Source organism: Chiloscyllium plagiosum, unplaced genomic scaffold, assembly GCF_037043375.1.
Source record: "Chiloscyllium plagiosum isolate Xiang-an unplaced genomic scaffold, Cpla_swu_hap1 HiC_scaffold_40, whole genome shotgun sequence".
Taxonomy (NCBI): domain Eukaryota; kingdom Metazoa; phylum Chordata; class Chondrichthyes; order Orectolobiformes; family Hemiscylliidae; genus Chiloscyllium; species Chiloscyllium plagiosum.
The window spans coordinates 32,207,175-32,230,929 of record NW_028270178.1 but is presented as its reverse complement, the minus strand read 5'-3'; the positions used below and the strand labels follow the sequence as shown (position 1 = coordinate 32,230,929).

Below are 23,755 nucleotides of genomic sequence, written 5' to 3'. Positions count from 1 at the left end.
ACTCCAGTGAGTTGTGAGAAAGTTTTGAGGCCCATCCACTATTTTGCAATAAAAACATAGGATTTGGGATTGAGTTACAGTAAATGATGAAGGATCAAAGGACAACTTGGTTTTGTCCTAACAAATATGGCAGTGGCAGCTGCTAAAGCCTTACTGGAGGTGGAAGAGATGTTACTTATGGACTAGAAGTATATGTCCTGTACATTAAAAGCAGGACAAATCCAAACTGACCATGGCCACACCATCAGTCTGCTTTTAATTATCATTAAAGTGATGAAAGGTGTTATCAACAGTGCTATCAAGCAGCACCTGCTCAGCAATAATCTGCTCATTGACACCCAGTTTCGATTCCACTAAGCCATTCAGTTCCTGACCTCATTACAGCTTGGTTCAAACATGGACAAAAGTGCTGAATTCCAGAGGTGAGGTGAGAGTGACAGACCTTGAAATCAAGGCTGCATTTGCATCACAGAGCCCTAGCAAAACAGGAATCAATGAGCATCAGGGGAAAACTCTCCATTGGCTGGAGTCATACCTGACACATAGGAAGATGACTGTGGTTGTCAGAGGTCAGCTAATTCAGCACCAGGACATCTCCGCAGGGACCTCCGCAGTCCAAGGTCCAACCATTTTCAGCTGATCCAGTAATTTTCCTTCCTTCCATCATAAAGACAGAAGTGGGCATGTTCACTGATAATTGCACGATGTTCAGCATCATTTGCCATTGTCAGATACTGGAGCAGACCACGTCCAAATGCAACAAGACCTGGACAACATCCAGGCTTGGGGGTGACAAGTGGCAAGTAATTCATACCACACAGTAGTGATTGTAACAAGGTCAGCCAGGTGGACCTCACAGAATGAGTTCCCTGATTGAAGCTGTTAATCTGGTCCAGTCAGGGAGCCCTGGTTGACAGATAATAACAGGAGTGTCTACCGCACTTAGGTGGTTGTGTGGGGGTTAAAAAAAAACAGGAAATAAAAAAAAGGGTTTTGCAAAAAAAAAAACCAACAGTTTTAGAAAAAATTAAAAAAAAAGAACAGGAGTGTCGCCACCGGGCAGTGGGGATCCCCAGTGGAGGGCTCTCTACGCGGGAGTCCTCCCCCATTCTCTCGGGGATCTGGGGTGGAGGGTGCTGCACGCAGCAGTCCCCTGCAATCGCAGATTGCGGTGGTTCACGGACTCCCAGCCCAACTGCTTGTTCTGTGGCGCTGTGGAGTCCGTGGACTATGTATATATTGGGTGTGGGCGTTTGCACTCCCTTTTTGATTTCCTTAAAAACCTTCTCCTCTGTTTTTGGCTGCACTTCAGTCCCACGCTCCTGATCTTTGGGCACCCGGTACGGAGGAAGGAGGGCAGGTCTGAAGACCTCCTCGTGGGTCTGCTCCTGGGCCTGGCCAAACTGGCCATCAACAGGTCCAGGCAGCGGGCTGTGGAGGGGGTCGTTAGGGCCGACTGCCTGCCCCTCTTCTGGGGGTACGTTAGAGCCCGGGTGTCCTTGGAGAAGGAGCACGCAGTGTCGACCAACACCCTGGAGTTGTTCAGGGAGAGGTGGGCGCTGCAGGGAGTGGAGTGCATCATTTCTCCCTCCAACTCTATTTTGATTTAGTCCCTACCCTCCCCTTCACTGTTTTGATCACACAGCACTGCCCTTTGATGTGAAGGGCAGTGTTTGTCACTGGCCACCCGGGTGTTTTCCTATCTTCCTGGTGGTGGAATTTGAATAAAGATTCGTGCACTTTGTGTCTTTCACTGTGTCTCACACCTGCACACACACACCATGGGTGCTGGGGAAAAATAAGCAGTATCGCAGTTAGGCGGTAGTGTGGGGGTTAAAATTAAAAAAAAACAAAAAAAAATAAACTAGGGAAAAAAAGAAACAAGGGATTAAAAAAGAAAAAAAATAAATAGGAAAAAAAAAGAAGAAAGAACAGGAGTGCCGGGCGACAGAGGCTCATTGGTTAGCACTGCTGCCTCACAGCGCCAGGGACCCAGGTTCAATTCCTGCCTCGGGCAAATGTCTGTGTGGAGTTTGCACATTCTCCCTGTGTCTGCATGGGTTTCCTCTGGGTGCTCTGGTTTCCTCCCACAGTCCAAAGATGTACAGGTCAGGTAATTGGCCGTAGTATTAGGTGCATTAGTCAGGGGTGAATGTAGGGGAATGGGTCTGGGTGGGGTTGCTCTTCGGAGGGTCCATATGGATTTTAAGAAAGAAAAAAAACAGGAGTGTCATAAACAGGTCCAGGCAGCGGGCTGTGGAGGGGGTCGTTAGGGCCGACTGCCTGCCCCTCTTCTGCAGTTACGTTAGAGCCTGGGTGTCCCTGGAGAAGGAGCACACAGTCTCCACCAACACCCTGGAGTTGTTCAGGGAGAGGTAGGCGCCACAGGGAATGGAGTGCATTATTTCCCCCTCCAACTCTATTTTGATTTAATCCCTGCCCTCCCCTTCACTGTTTTGATCACATAGCATTGCCCTTTGATGTGAAGGGCAGTGCTTGTCACTGGCCACTCGGGTGTTTTCCTATCTTCCTGGTGGTGGAAATTGAATAAAGATTCGTACAACTTGTGTCTCTCACTGTGTCTCACACCTACACACACACAACATGGTTGCTGGAGAAAAAATAAGCACTACCGCAGTTAGGCGGTAGTGTGGGGGTTAAATTTAAAAAAATAAAAGTAGGAGATTAGTGTTAGGTGTGGGGGTTAATATTTTTAAAAAATAAATAAATAGGAGTGTCAAGAGATTCTGAGAGCTGGCTCTGAGGGAGCTGGATCAGTATATGTGTACTGCAAGAAATAAAAAGAACAGGAGTGTCATAAACAGGTCCAGGCAGTGAGCCGTGGAGATGGCCGTTAGGGCTGAGTGCCTGCCCCTCTTCCGCAGTTATGTTAGAGCCCAGGTATCTCTGGAGAAGGAGCGCGCAGTGTCTACCAATACCCTTGAGCTGTTCAGGGAGAGGTCAGCACCGCAGGGAGTGGAGTGTATTATTTCCCCCTCCAACTCTATTTTGATTTAATCTCTACCCTCCCCTTCACTGCTTGATCGTACAGCATTATGCTTTGATGTGAAGGGCACTGCTTGTCACTGGCGACTTGGGTGTTTTTCTTCCTGGTGGTGGAAATTGAATGAAGATTTGTACACCTTGTGTCTTTCACTGTGTCTCACACATGCACACACACACGCAACATGGGTGCTGGGAAAAATAAGCACTACCACTGTTCGGCGGTAGTGTGGGAGTAAAGCAAAAAAAAATGCGGTCTGTAAAAAAAAAGGAAAAAAAAACCAGGAGTGTCAGACATCCTATTCACTCTGAGAGTTTTACTCTCCAAGTGTAAATAAAGGGTGACTTTGAATTGGGGTAAGCATTTCTAGCATCATGCCATTATTTGGGAAGCTAGACTCGTTCAATCCTGACTTTGAAGACTGGGCCTAGTATGTGGAAAGAATGCATTCTTTTTCGGTTATTAGGAGCCTAAATTTCCCTGAGGCACCAGATACTAAAACCTATCAAGAGTTGACGAATTTAATTAAGAAATATGACAATCCCAAGCCTCCTCTAATTTTGAGATATTATCACTTCTACTCAGCAATTCCAGCACCAGTGGAATCTGTATCAGAATTTTTGACTGGGTTAAAATGACTGGCAGAGGCACGTGACTTTGATTTTGGTTTAACCCTTAATCAGATACTGAGACACTGTTTGGTATGTGAAATTATGATGTAACTATGCAAAAGTGACAACTAACTGGAGCCCAACTCGACTTTAAACAAGCACTCCAACTGGCTTCATCACTGGAAAATATAGCAAGTGGAGCATCCGAGTTGCAGGGCTTACCGGCGGAATGTATACATCCTTGCTAGTTTGAATGAGCATGGGGATCACCACCTGAGCACAGGCAATTACATAGCCACACTCAGGACATATCCTGAACACAGGGACTCTAGGTCTTTAACAAAATTCAATCTGAACTCCAACCCTTAAGTTTGAGCAAGACCTCAATTAGACTGAGAACATATACTGGGGAACCTTTACAGATTAAGGGTACAACTTTGGCTCCAGTTTCTTATGAGAAGCAGTTGGTTTAATTACCACTGATAGGCAAATTGGCTGAGAAAGATTCACTTAAATTGGCTCAACATTTTTTGATTAGAAAATGGCTGCCTGAGTGAAACCATAATTAAATTTCTGAAAGACTTGCAGGAAGGTCTAGGGATTATTAATGGAGCTAAAGCTACTTTACGTGTTGACCAGGAAGCAATTCCATAACTTAGTAAGGCCTGCCCAGTACCATTTGCCTTACGGGCAAAAGTAGAGGCAGAAATCAAAAGGCTGGGAAGCAAATACATCCTCAAACCAGTAGTGTTTGCAGAATGGGCAGCACCGATCATATTGATTGTGAAGCTTGACAGGTCGGTTCACTTTTGTGGGGATTTTAAACAAATGGTACACTGCTTTTCACAGTTCTTTAAATACTCAGTCCCTTGTGTAGAGGACTTATTCTCAAAACTGGTTGGTGGTGGGGCGGGGGGGAGGGAGGGAGGGCTGATCTTAACAAAGCTACACATGAGCCATGTGTATTAGCAATTGTGGTTAGATGAGGAATCCCAGAAGTATGCTACAATTAACACCCATAAGGGTTTGTACAAATACAAAAGATTGCCATTTCAGGTATTGCTAGCCTTTGCAATTTTCAGCAGATAATGGAGAACATTTTACCATGTCTACTCTAGGTCACCATTTATCAAAGTGACGTGCCAATAACAGGAGAAGACCAATAAGGAGCAATTAGAGAACTTGGACTAGTTCTTGAGCATTTCACCCAGACTGGTGTACACTTTAGATGGGAAAAAGGTATGTTCCAGACACCAAGTGACTTACTTGGGCTACAGAGTCAATAAGACCGGGTTACACCTGTTGGAAGATAAAGTGAGAACGATCAAAGGTTCCCTGGATCCCATGTGTGTACCAGAGCTTAGGTCTTTCCTTGGACTGGTGAAAATTCATACAGAACCTTGCCTCCATCCTGGCATTTTTGCATCAACTCTTATAAAAGGATCCACTTAGAAATGGTCACGTAGTCAAGCCATAGCTTTCAGGGAAGTAAAGAAACTGCTAACATTTTCCAGGATATTGGTACAGTATGATCCCAAGAAAGATCTGGTATTGACATGCGATACCTCCCTGTACAACATTACAGTAGTATTAGCTCATAGGTAGTCCAATGGCTAATGCAGAGTGTAAATACACCCAGATAGAGAAAGAAGATTTGGCAGTCATATCTGAAATCAGAAAGTTCGACCAAAACCTTTACAGATGTAATTTTGTAGTAATAATGGACAATAAACTCCTATTAGGTCTACTTAAAGGGGCTAAGACAGTACTGTCCATTGTTTCAGGCCAAATTCAACAGCAGACTCTAATACTAAGTGTGTATAATTACAAGTTGGAAACATTTCCTGTCACAGTTAAGAAAAATCACACTTCGGACGCAGAAAGGTCTTGTCCTGGCAAAACTGAAACAGCTGGTGGAGACAGGGGAAACCAAAGGGACATCATGACTAGAACTAAAATGTTTTGGACCCAGTGAGACCAGATCACCATAGAGGATGGCATGTTATTATGCTGGATACAAGATTCAGCTAAGTGAGAAAGATGGTTCACTGCAGGGGATGAAGTTTGGTGTAGGAATCATGGGAGTTACCCCGCATGGGTAAGAGGCATGGAAGGCGCAAGGTCAGGTCCAGTGACATTCAAAGTTTGGGTGGGTGTGATGGTCCTAAACAAACATGTGGATCACATGAAAGCTGCAATAATGCAAATGTTACAGGAGCAAAATGTGCCTGGCTCCTCGACTGCCCTTTTGACTCTTCAGGAACCCATGGGTTCTCCTCTCCATCAAGCATGGAAGATACTTTGGAATCGGAGATGAACACAGCAGATATCAACACCTGGATACCTTTGCCACCTGAACAGGAGAATGCATTTCTTCTACTGTGCAATACATGCCACCCGTATCAGAGGCACAGTTGGAGGAACCTGGCCTGGTGCTACACACCTCAGAAGGAGCTACAAAAGAAAAGAACTGACCCATATCCTCAGAGTCAAAACAGGAAGGATGTAGTTATTGTAACAAGGTGAACCAGGGGGACCTTGAGAAAATGACTTCTCTGATTAACAGGTCCAATCAGGGAGCCCTAGCTGACAGATAAGAACAGGAATCACACCTGCACACACACAATATGGGTGCTGGGAAAAAAAGCACTAGCGCAGTTAGGCAGTAATGTGGGGGTTAAAAAGAAATAAAAAAGACCAGGAGTGCCAGACAAGAACAGAAATATCAGATATCCTGCTCACTCAGAGCTGGCTCTGAGGGAGCTGGATCAATGTCAAGGACTCTTCACATAAAGGGATGACTTGGTGACAAGATACCAGCCTCTCGAGTTATTTCACGCACAAATGCCATGCAATAAGCATCTTCAACGAGAGAGGCTCTAATCACAACCCGTAATATTCAATAGCCTTACAATTACTGAATCACTCACTACCAATATCCAGGGATGGCACATTAACTAAAAAATCAACTAGACTCACCATATGAATAGTGGTTAAAACAGCAGGTCAGAGGTAGGAATACTGCAGCAAGTAACTCACCTCCTGATTCCCCAAAACCTGTCCACCACCTACAAGTTCAGGAGTGTGATGGAATATTCCTCACTTTCCTGGATGGGTGCACCTCCATCAACATTCAAGAAGCTTGACACCATCCAAGACAATGCAGACCACATGACTGGCACCACATCCACAATCCACCACCAACCCTCAACAGCATCAACATCTACAGGATACACTACAGAAGTTCATCAAACGGCCATAGACAGCATCTTCCAAATCCACAAGCACTTCCATCCAGAAAGTCAAGGCAGCAGAATTATAGGAACTGTACCAGCAAGATCCCCTCTAAGTCACTCAGCATCCTGACTTGGAAATATATCACCGTTTCTTCAGTATCGCTGTCAAAAGCCTGGAATTCCCTCTCCAAGGGCATTTTTAAATAACATACAGCATGTGAACTGCAGTAGTTGCAGAAGGCAGCTCGCCAACACCGTCTCAAGGGCTAACTGGAGATGGGTAATATATGCTGGCCAGCCAGCGATACATACATCCTACAGGTTAATGAGAAAAGTTCTCAAAGTATTGTTCTGAGTATATGTGCTTGAATCCCACAATACTAATGAAAATCTGAAATTAAAAAGAGGTACTAAATGACATAGCTGCATTAGGGTGTACAGCAGTTAGTAAAGGAACCAACAAGAACCGGGGGCGGCACGGTGGCACAGTGGTTAGCACTGTTGCCGCACAGCGCCCAAGACCCGGGTTCAATTCCCGCCTCAGGCGACTGACTGTGTGCAGTTTGCACATAGTGGTGTCTGCGTGGGATTCCTCCGGGTGCTCCGGTTTCCTCCCACAGTCCAAAAATGTGCAGGTTAGGTGAATTGGCCACGCTAAATTGCCCGTAGTGTTAGGTGAAGGGGCAAAACGTAGGGGTTGCGCTTCGGTGGGTCGGTGTAGACTTGTTGGGCCGAAGGGCCTGTTTCCACACTGTAAGTAATCTAATCTAATCAGTGATCTGTCTGGTTCATTAATGCTCTTTAGGTAAGGAAATCTTATCTTACCTTTCCTGGACTGGCCTACATGTGATTCCAGACCCAGAGCAATGTGAATGACTCTTCATTGCCCTTCAGGCAATGCGAAATGCTCAATATATGCTAGCCTTGCCTTAAGACCTATCACTGGATTGCCTCCAATCATTGTACCTTTCTTTAGGTAAGGGGACCAAAATTGTTTACAATATTCTGGGTGTGGTCTGCTGAGAACCTTGGATAGCTTTTGCAATACTTTGCTATTTTTATACTCCATTCCCTTTAGAATAAATGAAAACATTCGACTTGCCTTCTATTTTACCTGATGAACTTGTCTGCTAGCTTAATATTTATGCACAAGGAGCCTGAAATAACATTATTTTGCAGATTTCTGCAATTTTTCTCCATTTTAATAATGTTCAGCTCATCTCTTCTTGCCAGACCTCACAGTGATAGAAACACAAGTGACCCAGTTGTTCAGCTCCACATTTCTGCAAGATGGCATCGAAATAGGCTTGTCCATTCCATCCACTCCTCCTCTTCCTTTTCTCATTTTATTTTAGTTCCTTTCTACTCGCTTACCTTCTGGAGAGTGGCATCGGGCTGGTTGAATTTGGAGGTCACTTACATGTCCAGTATGGGGCAACCTCTGGGGGCCTGAACCTGGACTCACGTTAAGTTCCCAGTGCCCAACATGCAGACCAAGGCAAGACTGAGGATTGGTGCACGGACCGAAGGTGAGGCCACAGCCCAGCAAAGGGTCCTGGATCAGGGCTTTGGCAGTCCAGTGTGTGGCAGCGGCTAAAAGTCTGGATCAGGACTTTGGCTGTCTGAGATCCCAGGAGTGAGCCCACCACAGTGATGAAGTTCCCTCAACATTTGCAATGATGACAAAAGCAGGGGAGACCGAGCCAGCGCAGGGAAAGCTTGTCAAAACAGAGGAGATCGAGCCCTTGTGGGAAGTGCAGTCCCAGTATGGCTAAGCACAACAAAGACTGCAATGGTTGAACTTTCAGCATGATTTCTTTATTTTCAATTTAATACTAAGAAAGACTGTAATGTTTAACTTTTAACTTCGTTCCTTATTTCTTTCTACCTCATTCTTAAGTTTTTGTACCAAGGTATTTGTACCTAAGATGGCGCTGTGCATGGTGACATCAAAATATTGTTCACTCGTATTCCTGTACCTTCTTACTTGAGTACACATAACAATAAAGACTAAATCTAAAATCTGAATCTAAAATCTAAAGGACATAGCTACTAGGCATGGTCTGCAGCAGGTGATGAGGAACCATTAAGAGGGAAAGCTTGACCTCACTCATACTAAGCTGCCTACAATGATACACTGGTGCATGAATGTATCAGAAAAGTGACCACCACACCAACTGTATGAAGGCGAAGTCCTGTCTTCACATTGGGGGCACCCTCCATCGTGTTATGTGGCACTACATTGGACAGAAGTGATCAGGTCCAACAGCTCAACAATGGTCATCTATGAGGTATTTGGGCCATCAGCAGTAGGATTGTTCTCAAACACAATCAGCAACCTCCTGGCACAGCATATCTCCCACTCAGTTTAATTAGAGACATCATACAGCAATACTGATCTGATCTCGCCTAAAAAGAGAGGCACCATGGGGACAATGATCCAAGCAAAAGAGACACAATTTGATTTAGTGAACTAATCTCTGGGCAGAATAAAATAGAGTCACTAATCTCATCCATAAAGACACAAGAGAGGTACTAATCTAATCTAGGAGGTACACCATAGATAGAGCCTGATCTAATTTAGAAAGACACCAAATAGGGAACCTCATCTAATCTATAGAGACACCATTCAGAGATCTAATCTCCAAAGGCACCATAGAAGGAGCCTCATCTAATCAAGAGAGGTATTATCAAGACAGTCTGATCTAATCTAGGGACAGAGATGTAGGAAGGATATTGATCTCAACTAGAGGGAGAAAGACCATAGACACTTTCTGACTAAAGAGAGAGAAAGATGCCATGGAGAGGTTCCGATTTAATCTAAAGTGACACCATGAAGGCACTAAACTAACTCAGAGAAATTGAGTCTCCAGGTTACATGAATTACTGCGCAATATAGAGACTCTGATTCAGTCTAAAGGAAGAGACACCACAAAGGCTACTGATCTATTCTACAAAGAAAAAATGAGACACTACAGTCATAGAGCACAAAGAAAGGCCCATCCGTCTATTGCATCCACTCCACTCAAAAACAACCACTTAATTATTCTAATCCCATTTTCCAGCACTTGGCCCATAGTCCTGGATGTCTAGACATCACAAGTGTACATAATCTGAATAGTTCTTAAATATTATGAGGATTTCTACCTCTACCACCCTTATAGACAGCGAGTTCCAGATTCCCAAACCCACTGGATGAAAACGTTTTTCTTTCTATCTTGACACCTTCTGCCCCTTACCTCAAAACTATGCTCCCTGGTCACTGATTGCTCTATCAAGGGGAAAGAACATAAGAACCAGGAGCAGGAGCAGGCCATCTGGCCCCCTAAGCCCGCTCCGTCATTTAATAAAATCATGCCTGATCTTTTTGTGGCCTCAGCTCCACCTACACACCCTCTCACCATAATCCTTAATTCCTTTACTGCTCAAACAATTATCTATCTTAGCCTTAAAAACATGCCATGAGGAAGCCTCAACTACCTCACTGGGCAGACACTTCCACAGATTCACAACCCTCTGGGTGAAGAAGTTCCTCCTCAATTCAGTCCTAAAGCTGCTCTTTTTAATTTTAAAGATTTTGCTCTCTTGTTCTTGTTTCACCCGCCAGTGGAAACATTCTCCCTGCTTCTATCTCATCTATTCCCTTCATAATTTTAAATGTTACTATAAGATCCCCCTTCACTCTTCTAAATTCCAATGAATATAACCCAATCTACTCAGTCTCTTCTCGTAAGCCAACACCCTCAACTCTGGAATCAACCTAGTGAATCTCCTCTGCATCCCCTCTAGTGCCATTACATCCTTTCTCAAGGAGACCAAAACTCCACACAGTACTCCAGGTGTGACCTCACCAGCACCCTATACAGCTGCAACATAACCTCCCTGCTTATAAACTCAATCCTTTTAGCAAGAAGGACAGAATTCCATTTGCCTTCTTAATAATCTGTTGCACCTACAAACTAACCTTGATGCACAAGAACACCGAGGTCCCTTTGTACAGCTGCATGCTGCAATTTTTTACCATTCAAATAATAGTCCCTTTTATCATTATTCCTACCAAAATGGATGACTTCACATTTATCAACATTGCATTCCATCTGCCAGACCTTTGCCCGCTCATTTAAACTATCCCTCTGCAAACTGTCAGTCTTTTGCAGACTTTTCTCTACCACTCATCTTAGTGTCATCCGCAAACTTTGACACACCTCATGTGGTCCCCAACTCCAAAACATCTTTGTAATTTGTAAACAATTGCTAATCCCTGAGGCACACTACTAGTCACTGATTGCCAACCAGAAAGGCACTCATTTATCCCCACTCTTTGCTTCCTGTTCGTTAGCCCATCTTCTATCTATGCTAACACACTGCCCGTAACACTGTGCACCTGTATCTTATGCAGCAGCCTTATGTGTGGCACCTTTGTCAAATGCCTTTTTGTAATCTAAATACACCACATCCACTGGGTTCCCATTATCCACCACACTCAATGCCTTCATAGAATCCTAGTAAATTAATTAAACATGATCTGCCTTTCATGAACCCTGCTGTGTCTGGCTAATCAGATAACTATCTAGATGTCTTGCTATTTCTTCCTTGTTTATAGATTCAAGCACTTTCCCCACTACAGAAGTTAAGGTAACTGGCCTATAATTCCCCATCTTTTGTCTACCTCCTTTATAAAACAGTGGCGTTACATTTTCAGAAAGGTATCTTCCTATCTACCCTTTCTATGACCCTCATAATTTTACAAATCTCATCATGTCCCCTCTCAATTAAAAGAAAATCGAAGAACTGCAGATTCTGGAAATCTGAAATGAAAACTAAAATTGTGGACAAACTCAGCAGGTCTTGCAGCATCTACAGAGAGAAAGTAGAGGTGAGAGAGAGCAAGAAAGAATATAAGGATCGTGGTACCATTTTTGGTGGTTTGGTATTATAGCACTTGAGTACTGCTGAAAAATGACTCATTTTGTCAAAGTTTTTTTGCATTAAACTCATCAGGACATTAACAAGTATATAAATGGAAAGGCGGAATAGTATTTTATACTGTATGAGAAAGACAGTACTGGTTGATTGGCAAGGGACTCTCTGCATGGCAACACCTTGAGACCATGAATGTGTAACTTAGACAATGGCCAATAGTTAACTGCCAAGCTATGCCATAGCAACATGAATAATGTTTGATGCTAACAGAAAACATGTTTTGTCCATCACGTAAAGAAGCAATGTGATATATGAAATTCAGTGCCTGTATAATGCTAGGTATATAGGCTGTATTTCTCAAACATTGGTGGATTGTATGAAAGCATGCCCTGTCAGTCGTTCTCAACAGGCAAGGTGTAGGCAATATCCAATCAACTTGTGCTTGCAAGACTCAGAACAGTGTACAACATTAGACGTGATTTTGTAATAGGCTTATTTAACAAATTATAGCCAGACTGCACTAAAAATTACAGTGATAATCAATTTAAGACTGAAAAACAAAGAACTGTTAATGCTGGAAATCTGAAAATAAAAAATAGCTGCAGAAATTGGACCTGAAATATTGATTCTGTTTTCTCTCCAAAGATCCTGTCAGATCTGCTGAGATTTTCTAGCTGTTTGTTACCAATTTAAACTAGTCAGTTAGGCTCACCAAGCAGAAAACTTATGTGTACAGGAAACAACATATATTAATACATCAGCCCTTGTTCTTTGCAGAGATAGTGAAAATTTTGAGCCTGTTTGAACTTACCAAAATAGGTGTCACCCATTCTCTGGTTTGTACCTCAAGTCAATGCCTTGACCAATCAGAGTCAACCAGTCTGGTTTAAATTTAAACAAAACTCAGCAATTAACTCAGAATCACAGGTAGACAGGGTAATGAAGCCAGCATTTGGTACACTTTCCTTTTTTGGTCAGTGCATTGAGTTAGGATGTCATGTTGCAGCTGTATAGGACATTGGTATGGCTGCTTTTGGAATACTACACTCAATTCGGTCTCCCTGTTATTAGGAAAGATGGTGTTAAACTTGAAAGAGTTCAGAAAAGATTTACAAGGATGTTGCCAGGGTTGGAGGATTTAAGCGAGAGGGAAAGGCTGAATAGGCTGGGGCTATTTTACCTGGAGCATTAATGGCTGAGAGGTGAGCTTGTACAGATTTATAAAATCATGAGGGCACGGATTAGATGAATAGTCAAGGTCTTTTCCCCAAGGTAGGGGAGTCCAAAATGAGAGGGCATAGGATTAAGGTGAGAAGGGAAAGATATAAAAGGGAGCCAAGGATCAACACTTTAACGCAGAAGGTGGTGTGTGTATAGAATGAGCTGCCAGAGGTAGTGGAGGAGGCTGGTACAACATTTAAAAGGCATCTGGATAGGTACATGAATAGGAAGGATTTAGAGGGACATGGGCCAAATACTGGCAAATGGGACTCTATTTGTTTACAGTCAACATGGATGAGTTGGACTGAAGGGTCTGTTTCCGTGCCGTACAACTCTATCACTCTAACTGCTAGTCATCAACTACATTTTCCATGGCATTTCCTCTATAGATGAGTCCACATGCCAATCAATCAATGCTCTTTTTCATACAGTATATTTGCAATACTGTTCAGCCAAATATCTTTTAGGACTACAAGATGAAAAGCTTCAACAAAATATCTCTTTATTCAGCAATATTTTATGTTCATTGCCATCAGTCTTAAATGTTATTCATAAGACTTCCATCTTATCCATGTCCTTTCTAAGAAAGGCCCTTAAATATTTCTAATTACCTGTACCAGGTGTGGGAGGTGAGAATTTCACAGTAAAAAGTTTCCTGTCTCTCCCCATTATCTTCGCATATTAAGTTTTATTTGAATTTTTGGAATAAACTTACCCAAAATCCTGTAAACCAGGGGGCTCCAATAATCGCAGGGTATGAATAGCTTTCCGCAAAAATCAGTGGAATGCCAAATATCAACTGAATCATTCCGATCATGATCTCAATGGCCTACATTGGCAAATGTTTGCAGAGAAAGAAAAAGCTTAGAATGAACACAGTTATGAGATGTAGACTATCTACAGTGCAAAACTGATGTCAGAACATGACTGATAACCACTACCAACAGGTGACATGTGCAGAAAGTAGACAAAAGACTAAGCAAATCAGCCCCAAAATCTCTGGCTGGGATGCTGTACCACAAAGGGATATAGGGACACTACGGTTCTAGTCAGCAATCCTTGCTGAGTAGAAAAATGTCTTCAGTTTAGGGCTCTGATAATCAAAGATATATTATTTCTGCAGGATTGTTGTATGAATTCATCACAAAGATGTTGGGGCTAGAAGGACACCTATCTCTGAATAGATTGCTCTTCTTTACCTTCCGTGTGGAAGATTAATGGGTGTTATAATTAGCTTAAAAAGTTGGAGTGATAGAATAAATAGAGAAAAATTACTTTTCTCTGATGGGGCTGGGCTGGGAAAGTTGATAAAGAGTGAGGGAACAATTCATAAGAAAGGGCTTTGCTTTTAAAATCTGAAATTAGTCATTCAGGGTAATGGCATCAATAAAATGATAATGGAAATATGGATTTCAAAAACCTGAGGTTGGCACTCAAATGAAAACTTTTAAGACTGAGGTTGACAGATTTCTAATGAGCAACAGGATTAAGCCTTGTGAAACCAAGGTGGATCAATAGAATTAAGATACACACCAGTTACTGAGTAGCAAAAGATCAAGGAGCTGAAAAAACTTCATGATTTTTCCATGACAAGATCTTCAGCTATGAATTTTGACAAATAAAGATGGTACATTCCCCTTTCAAGGTAACTGCAATTCCATTACCTACTGAGTTAGGTTATACTGTGAAACGGAATGGAAAGTGAGGAAGAGAAACAATGGTCTCTCTCTCCTCCACTGAATCTCACTCATTGAGACAATACAGAAAAAGTGCATTCCCAATGCTCCCAGCACTCCCTTAATCCTGACACTCCAACAATGTAACACTCCCTCAGTAGTGATCCTCCTTCATTAGTGTTCCCTTTCTACTGACCCTCTAACACAGCGCTCCTTCTGACAATGCAGTGCTCACTTAGCACTGACCCTCCCAACAAAAGGCCACTTGCTTGATGTAATTTACATTACTTTTCTGAGACGATATACTTGGGAAGAAAACAGGCAGAAAGATGTCAATACTTACACCTAAATCTCTTAACTCTGTGTGTAATTGTTCCATTAAGGTTAAATGGGCCATTTTGTAACGTGACAAACTGATCCATGACATGCGATGTTTATGCATATGGTGAACATTTTGTTGATTGGACCTCTGAGACGCAGACTTGGGTTGCATCCGAACGGTTGTGGTTTTTTGCTTAAAAAGTTTAGTAAATAAATTCTGGTTCCTCTCAGGCATTTTTGCTGAAGGCCTCACTTTAGTTATCTGCAATTTATTGGAGAATTAACTACACATGGATTGTTTTCTTCACAAGATAATTAGGGGATCCTGAGCAAAACATAAACAAAAGGAATTCAACGTTATCCAGAAATGCTAACGGCATATACTAATATGAAAAGACATCCTTTGAGGGCAACCCACATTTTGCTGGAATGTGCATACCTGAAGGAATACTGGTAGTAGGTTTCAGCAGTGGTGCCTGCTTTTAGACTCACGGCCGACTGGCCATTAGGCACAATCTGATTATAAAGAATATTCCAGAAGAAGAGTTTTGAAAGCTGGAAAGCGTCATTTGAGTGAAGTCACGGTTTGAGATCTGACAGAAATTTTAAACAGATATGTGTCATAAGAATGATAACTAGTGCCTGAGGCACCATATATCAGAATCATTGTGTGGTGAGTGAACATGAAGGTCATTCAGCCCCGGTCCCTATGCCACCTCTTTGGTACAGCGATTGCTAAATCCTATTCCTCTTCTCTTGCTGGAATGACAAGAGGCCGGGGGGGGGGGGGGGGGGAATAAAATATGTTGCATAATTCATAAACCAGTTAAGGATAGAAAGCAAAGGTTAATTTTTGGGATGGCAGGGTATAACTGGTGAATTGATACATGGGTCAGTGCTGCTTACAATGTACAGGAACAACATAGAGATGAGAGGACTGGCTGAAAAGTACCCAAATTTGCTGGATGATGCAAGGTGGGAGTACAAGCTACAAAGACAACACAAAGCAGGCACCAAGATATACTGTTCAGTGAGTGGACAAGGTGGTGGTGCTGGATCGGAATATTCAATCAGAATATCCAATATTGGAATATGAAGAATGGAAAAGCAGAATAACTTTAGAATTAAGGTTACAGATGAGCAAATGCTATATTCAGAACCATTTAGGTATCATTATAAATGCATCATATAAAGTTAAAGTGACAGCAAGCAATCAGAAAAGCAAGTGGTACAGCCAACTTTATTCAGGGGTTGCTGCAAAAGAGTAAGGATATTTTGCTGCAATTATATATGGCTTTGGTGAACAGAATACTGTTACAGCTTGGTTTGCTTCCAAGCGAGTGTGTCAGTATTTCCTGCAGAACACAATAGCATTTAGAGGGATTCCTGGGAAACATGTCAACAGCACTGTATTTACAGCGGTTTCCTGGGGCGTGTGTCAGTATTTACCAGGATCCCAAGGGAGGTCTGTCAGTATTTAAAGTGATCCCTGGGGGAGTGTGTCAGTTTTAACAAGGGAGATCTGGGAATGTCAGTATTTATTAGGGTTCTACAGTGTGCCACTATTTACAGGGGGTACCCAAAGTGTGCATTAGAGTTTACCATGATAATGTACGAAAGCTACATTTGACAGATGTTCAGGGATGGGAGGGCTGTCCTATGACGACACATTGAGCAGAATTAGCTTATATTCTGTAGAGTTCAGCAGAGTGAGAAGTGATCGCACTGAAATTCTTCAAAGGTTTGATAGGGCAGATGCTGAGAGGCAGCTTCCCCAACTTGGGAGTCTAGAACAAAGGGGGAAGTGGAGTCACAGTCTCAGAATACTGTGACTGAGCATCTACCTCTGAAATGCAAACAATCCAAAACCCTTTGAAAGAATGTATATCTCATCCCTGATCCTTATAAGAATAGAAGGCATCGAATCTGTGTAGGTAGAGTTGAGGAACTGCAAAGGATACAAGACCCTGGTGGGAGTTACTTACTGGTCTCCTAGCAGCAGTCAGGGCGTGGAGCAGAAAACAAATCAGGAGATGGAGAAACCATGCAAAAAAGACACAATTACAATATTCATGGGCTACTTCAATGTGCAGATAAACAGAGAAAATCAAGTTGGTAGCAGATTGCAAGAAAAAGTATTTGTGAAATGTCAATGAGATGGGTTTTTTGGAGTAGCTTGTGGCACAGCCCATGAGGGAACAGGCAATTCTGGATTTGGTGATGTGTAATGAGGCAAACTTGATTAGGAGCTTAAGGTGAAAGAACACCTGGGGTTGGTGACCACAATATAATAGAATTTACCCAGAAGCTGGAATCGGATATAACAGTATTGCACTTCTGTAAAAGGTAAGTATAATGAGCGAGGAGATTACCAAAGTTGATTGGAAACCATCATCTCCCAGACCGTCCATAACCTCATCACCTCGGGGGATCTCCCATCCACCGCCTCCAACCTCATAGTCCCACAACCCCGCACCTCCCGCTTCTACCTCCTGCCCAAAATCCACAAACCTGACTGCCCCGGCCGACCCATTGTCTCCGCCTGCTCCTGCCCCACCGAACTCATCTCCGCCTACCTTGACACCGTCCTGTCCCCCTTAGTCCAAGAACTCCCCACCTACGTTCGGGGCACCACCCACGCCCTCCACCTGCTCCATGATTTGCGCTTCCCCGGTCCCCAACGCCTTATTTTCACCATGGACATCCAGTCCCTGTACACCTCCATCCCCCATCACGAAGGACTCAAAGCCCTCCGCTTCTTCCTTTCCCGCCGTACCGACCAGTACCCTTCCACTGACACCCTCCTTCGACTGACTGAACTGGTCCTCACCCTGAACAACTTCTCTTTCCAATCCTCCCACTTCCTCCAAACGAAAGGAGTAGCCATGGGCACCCGCATGGGCCCCAGCTATGCCTGCCTCTTCGTAGGATATGTGGAACAATCCATCTTCCGCAACTACACTGGCCCCACCCCCCACCTTTTCCTCCGCTACATCGATGACTGTATCGGCGCCGCCTCGTGCTCCCACGAGGAGGTGGAACAGTTCATCCACTTCACCAACACCTTCCACCCCGACCTCAAATTCACCTGGACAGTCTCAGATTCCTCCCTCCCCTTCCTCGACCTTTCTATTTCCATCTCAGGCGACCGAATCAACACGGACATCTACTACAAACTGACCGACTCCCACAGCTACCTGGACTACACCTCCTCCCATCCTGCCCCCTGCAAAAATGCCATCCCATTCTCCCAATTCCTTCGACTCTGCCGCATCTGCTCCCAGGAGGACCAGTTCCAAACACGCACATCCCAGATGGCCTCCTTCTTCAAGGACCGCAATTTCCCCCCCGACGTGATCGACGATGCCCTCCACCGCATCTCTTCCACTTCCCGATCCTCCGCCCTTGAACCCCGCCCCTCCAACCGCCACCAGGACAGAACCCCACTGGTCCTCACCTACCACCCCACTAACTTCCATGTACAGCGCATCATCCGCCGTCATTTCCGCCACCTCCAAACGGACCCCACCACCAAGGATATATTTCCCTCCCCTCCCCTATCAGCATTCCGTAAAGACCACTCCCTCCGTGACTCCCTCGTCAGATCCACACCCCCCACCAACCCAACCTCCACTCCCGGCACCTTCCCCTGCAACCGCAGGAGGTGCAAGACTTGCGCCCACACCTCCCCTCTCACCTCCCTCCAAGGCCCCAAAGGAAACTTCCATATCCGCCACAGATTCACCTGTACCTCCACACATATCATCTATTGCATCCTCTGTACCCGATGTGGCCTCCTCTATATTGGGGAGACAGGCCGCCTACTTGCGGAGCGTTTCAGAGAACACCTCTGGGACACCCGGACCAACCAACCCAACCACCCTGTAGCCCAACATTTCAATTCCCCCTCCCACTCCACCAAGGATATGCAGGTCTTTGGACTCCTCCATCGTCAGACCACAGCGAAACGACGGTTGGAGGAAGAACGCCTCATCTTCCGGCTAGGAACCCTCCAACCACAAGGGATGAACTCGGATTTCACCAGTTTCCTCATTTCCCCTCCCCCCAGCCTGTCTCAGTCAAATCCATCAAATTCAGCACCGCCTCCCTAACCTGCAATCTTCTTCCCGACCTCTCCGCCCCCACCCCAATCTGTCCTATCACCCTCACCTTGACCTTTTTCCACCTATCACATTTCCGACGCCCCTCCCCCAAGTCCCTCCTCCCTATCTTTTATCTTAGCCTGCTGGACAAACTTTCCTCATTCCTGAAGAAGGGCTAATGCCCGAAACGTCGATTCTCCTGTTCCCTAGATGCTGCCTGACCTGCTGCGCTTCTCCAGCAACACATTTCCATCTCTGATCTCCAGCATCTGCAGACCTCATTTTCTCTTCTTGATTGGAAGAGGAGCCTAGCAGGGAAGATGGTGGAGCAGCAATGGCAGGAATTTCTGCAGATAATTTGGGAGGCACAGCAGAAATTCATCCCAAGGAGAGGAAGACAAAAATATACTAATGGTAGGTCAGGCAACCATGGCTGACAAAAGAAGTCAGGCACAGCAGAAAAGCAAAAGAATGTTGTGAAGATTAGTGGAAAGCCAGAAGATTGGTCAATCTTTAAAAACTAGTAGAGGGCAACTTGTAAAGCAATAAGGGTGGGGAATATGAAATATTAGGGCAAGCGAGCCAGTAATATAAAAAAAAATTGCAGGATTTTTTTGGATATATAAAAGGTAAAAGGCATAAGGCATTGGATTGCTGGAAAATGAGGCTGGAGAAGTAGTAATGAGGGACAAAGAAATGGCGGAGGCACTGAATAGGTATTTTGTATCAGTTTTCACCATGGAAGACACCAGTGGCATACCTGAATTTTATGAGAGTCAGAGGTCAAAGGTAAGTGAGGGTCCATCATTAAAGTTGGGAAAGCTGAGCGATCTGAATGTGGATAGATCAGCTGGATTGGAAAGACTGCACCCCTGGGTTTTGAAGGAGATAGCTGAGGAGACCGTGGAGACATTGGTGGTGATCTCTTAGGAATTACTGGAGTCAGGAAGGCTCCCAAAGGACTGGAAAATGGCTAATGTAAAGCTCCTTTTTAAAAAGGAAGGGAAGCAGAAGAAATTATAATCTGTTTAGCCTGACCTCAGTTGTTGATAAGACTTTAGAGTCCATTATTAAGGATGAGATTTTGGAGTACTTGGAGGTGCATGGTACAATAGGGTTGAGTCAGCATGACTCCACCACAGGGAAGTCATTTCTGGAACATCTATTAAAATGTTTTGAGGTGGTAATGAGAAATTTAGACAAAAGAGTGCCAGTGGACATGATCTATTTGGATTTCCAGAAGGACTGTGACAAGGTGCCGTACTGGAGGCTACTAAATCAGAGCCTTGGATGCTAGAAGCAAGGTACTGGCATGGATAGTGGATTGGCTCACTGGCAGAAAGCAGAGAATTGAGATAAAGGTTTTTTTTTCAGAATGGCAGCCATTGACTAGTGGACTTCTGCAGGAGTCAGTGTTGGGTCAACTATTCACATTATATATTAGCAATCTGGATGAAGGAACTCAGGGCATTATTGCTAAATTTGCAGATGACACAAATATAGGTGAAGGGACAGGCAGTTAGCATTGAGGAATCTGAGAGGTTTCAGAAAAACTTGTATGGGCAAGAGGATTGGACAGTTGAAATATAATGTAGGAAAATGTGAGGTTGTGTGGTTTAAATAGAGGTATAGACTATTTTCTAAATGGGTAAAGGCTTTAGAAATCTGAAGCACAAATGGACTTAGGAGTCATAGTTCACGATTCGCTTAAAGTTGACAAGCAGTTAGGAAAACAAATACAATGCGAGCATTCATTTCGACGGCCAGAATACAAGAGCAGGGATGAACTGCTGAGACTATATAAGGCTCTGGTCAGACTGGACGAGGAATACTGTGAGCAGTAGTGGGCCACATATCTAAAGATAGATGTGCTGGCCTTGGAGGGTTCCAGAGGAGGTTTATATGAACGATCCCAGGAATGAATGGCTTGTCATTTGAGGTGCAGGTAAGGACTCTGGATTTGTACTTAATCGAGTTTACAAGGATAGTTGGGGGGGGGGGGAGGGAGTCTCATTGAAACTTACATGGCACTGAGAGGCCTAGATTGACTGGACATGCAAATGTTAGAAGAGAGTAGGACCTGAGGGCACAGTCAGTGTGAAGGAACTGAGGAGGAATTTCTTCAACTAAAGGGTGTTAAATCTGTGGAACTCATTGCCACAAAAGCCTATACAGGCGAAGCCATTGAATGTATTTAAGAGAGAGATAGATTCTTGATTAGTAAGCGAATCAAAGGTTACAGGGAGAAAGCAGGAGAATGGAATTTGGAAACATTTATCATCTTCGATTGTATGGGCCAAATGGCCTAATTCCTCTCCTGTACCTTAGTCTTCTCCTCAGAAGGAATTAATCACATGAAAACTGGAAGACATTCCATGCAGCAGGACAGAGACACACACCAACGGCTGGGAAGATTAGAAGTATAGTCAAAGTCAGACCTTTGTTTGGATAAACAGGAAAGATAGAGGAGGGAATGGAAAAGCTGGCAGATAAAAGAGGCAAAAGAGAGAAAGATGCAACAAGAACACTGTAAATGAGGAGCACAAATTGTGCCTATGGAAATCCTGAAACAGAAACCGAGAAAGCATGTCAGGGGGTATCATGAAAAGACCGACCCATGTCAGTCACACCGATTTAGTTCATACCGATTATTTTTCATCGATCTTTACCCTTACACTTCACCTCTCTCTCATCACTTACACACTTACATCCTTCTCGTCTCTGCCCATTCAACTCCCTTCTCTCTTCCTCTGCCCTTTTTCCAGGTCCCCACATTCTCCTTTATTACACCATCCTACTTTCTGATTCCTTTTCAACCCTATCTTTTACACATCCTTTTTCTCACTTACACTGTTCTTCTCTTCCCTTTTTCCCCATACTGTTTCTTGCTACCCTTCCACAATGTCTCCTTCACTTCTCAATTACTCCCTTCCTTTATCATCTCATTTTTGCTTTCCACTGGCACTTCCATTCCCTTCCTGGTAACAACTTGCTCCCCATCTTTCTGAATGCCTTCTCCCCTCCCGAGCCCCTTTTCTCCAAAACCTTTAATCCTCTCCTTCAATTTCTTCATGGTGTTTCATTGCCCCATTTGCCATTCCCTTAAATGATCCTTCCTCGTTAGTCTTATCCATTTCTTCCCCTTTGCTTTTAACCCTCTCCTCCTCCATTACTCCAGATCATCTGCCATTTCAGCTTTTTACTATCCCATTTCACTCACTTCCCCCCTCTTCATTTATCATTACACACCCCCAACCACCCTCCAAATTCACTATCTCCCCTCCCCATTTATTCATTTCCCACATCACTTTACATCTGACTCCTCTTCCCATTTACCCCTTTCGCTCTACTTATTTGAAAATGTCTCATTCCCATTAAACCCTTTCCTGTCCCTATTTACCCCTTCTCTCTTCCCGATTTCACTTCCAACTCCCCTCCCATTTCAGCCCTATTTCACTCACAATTTTCTCTTCAGCACTCCTTCCCCCCCTTTTCTGAGCATTTTACACCGTTTTCTCCATTTCACCTCCATCCACTGTATCCCTCCCTCCACCCATTTTAACCCCTGTACAGCCACCATTTGATCCCATTACCTCTTGCCTCCTTCCCTCCCATGTTACTCCCTTTCCCGATTTCAAATGCACCCCCTAAGCCCCCCCAACTCATCTTTCACCCTTTTCCCCTCGTACCTACCCTCACCACGTGGTACGCCTTCCCCACATCAACCCCCGCCTTCTCCAAATTTATAGACGACACCCACTCAAACACTATCTCGCTGCCCCCTCACTCCTGTGACCCCCCCTACATCACGTTGCCCCCCCGATAACCCCTTCCTGCCATATCAACCTCCCGTGTTGACCACCCTCAGCTCAATCACACTAACCCCCACTTCTCCATTGCCCCCTTCTCCTTTTTACATCCTATTGTTCCCCCATGACACATTTACCTCCCTCTCCACTTTTTAACCCCTCATCCACATTGCCACTGCTCCACTACACCCCCAACTTGTCCTCAGTTGTCATTGACCCCTCCATGCCCTTTGACCCATGCCCCAAACCTCAAGCACCATTGCCTCTCCACACTCCATTTGACGCCCCTTGACCAAAGTTTTACCACCACCACCACCACCACATGTCCCATGGAGCCCCACACTTCACATGCTCGCTCGCCCGCCCAAAACCGTCCAACATTTTGACAGACACCGACCCCTCCCAACAAGACCAATGCCCCTCCTCGTCCTCCTCCTTCGCCGCCGGACTGCCCAGCCCGTCCCATCCCCCACGTGACTCTTCTTTTCAAACCGACCCACGCTGCCGCGAGCGAAACGGCCGCTCCGACCGACAGCGCACGCGCGTCGCCGACAACCCCCACCTCCCCCGCGCGAACAAACAACAAGCCAACGCCTGCAGCGCGAGCCGAGCCAACCGCCGCCCGTCCGCCCGCCCGCGCGCGCGCCGACCCACTGGGGAGGGCGCGAGGATGGAGGAGGCGGGGCTTGCAGGGACAGGGCGGGGGTTACACAGATGTGGGGGGACGTGGGTTACACAGATGGGGAGGCGTGGGTTACACAGATGGGGAGGCGTGGGTTACACAGATGGGGGGGGACGTGGGTTACACAGATTGGGGGGGGACGTGGGTTACACAGATGGGGGGACGTGGG

General features: G+C 44.7%; 1 protein-coding gene across 2 annotated transcripts in view; it reads right to left on the bottom strand.

Moving 5' to 3' along the window:
- Positions 1-23,359, bottom strand: part of LOC122544113 (uncharacterized) — a 67,827-nt gene extending 44,468 nt beyond the window's left edge. The window contains exons 1-4 of one of the 2 annotated variants that reach the window (XM_087981520.1): positions 17,365-17,429; positions 15,432-15,585; positions 15,015-15,317; positions 13,711-13,824 (exon numbers count right to left, since the gene is read on the bottom strand). In XM_087981520.1, coding sequence (XP_087837646.1) covers positions 13,711-13,824; positions 15,015-15,227 — 327 coding nt within the window. In that variant the 5' untranslated portion in view covers positions 15,228-15,317; positions 15,432-15,585; positions 17,365-17,429. Of the gene's footprint in view, positions 1-13,710; positions 13,825-15,014; positions 15,318-15,431; positions 15,586-17,364; positions 17,430-23,301 lie in introns of those variants that run through there. The other variant, XM_087981521.1, reaches the window with a different exon arrangement.
- Positions 23,360-23,755: the final 396 nt, after the last annotated feature.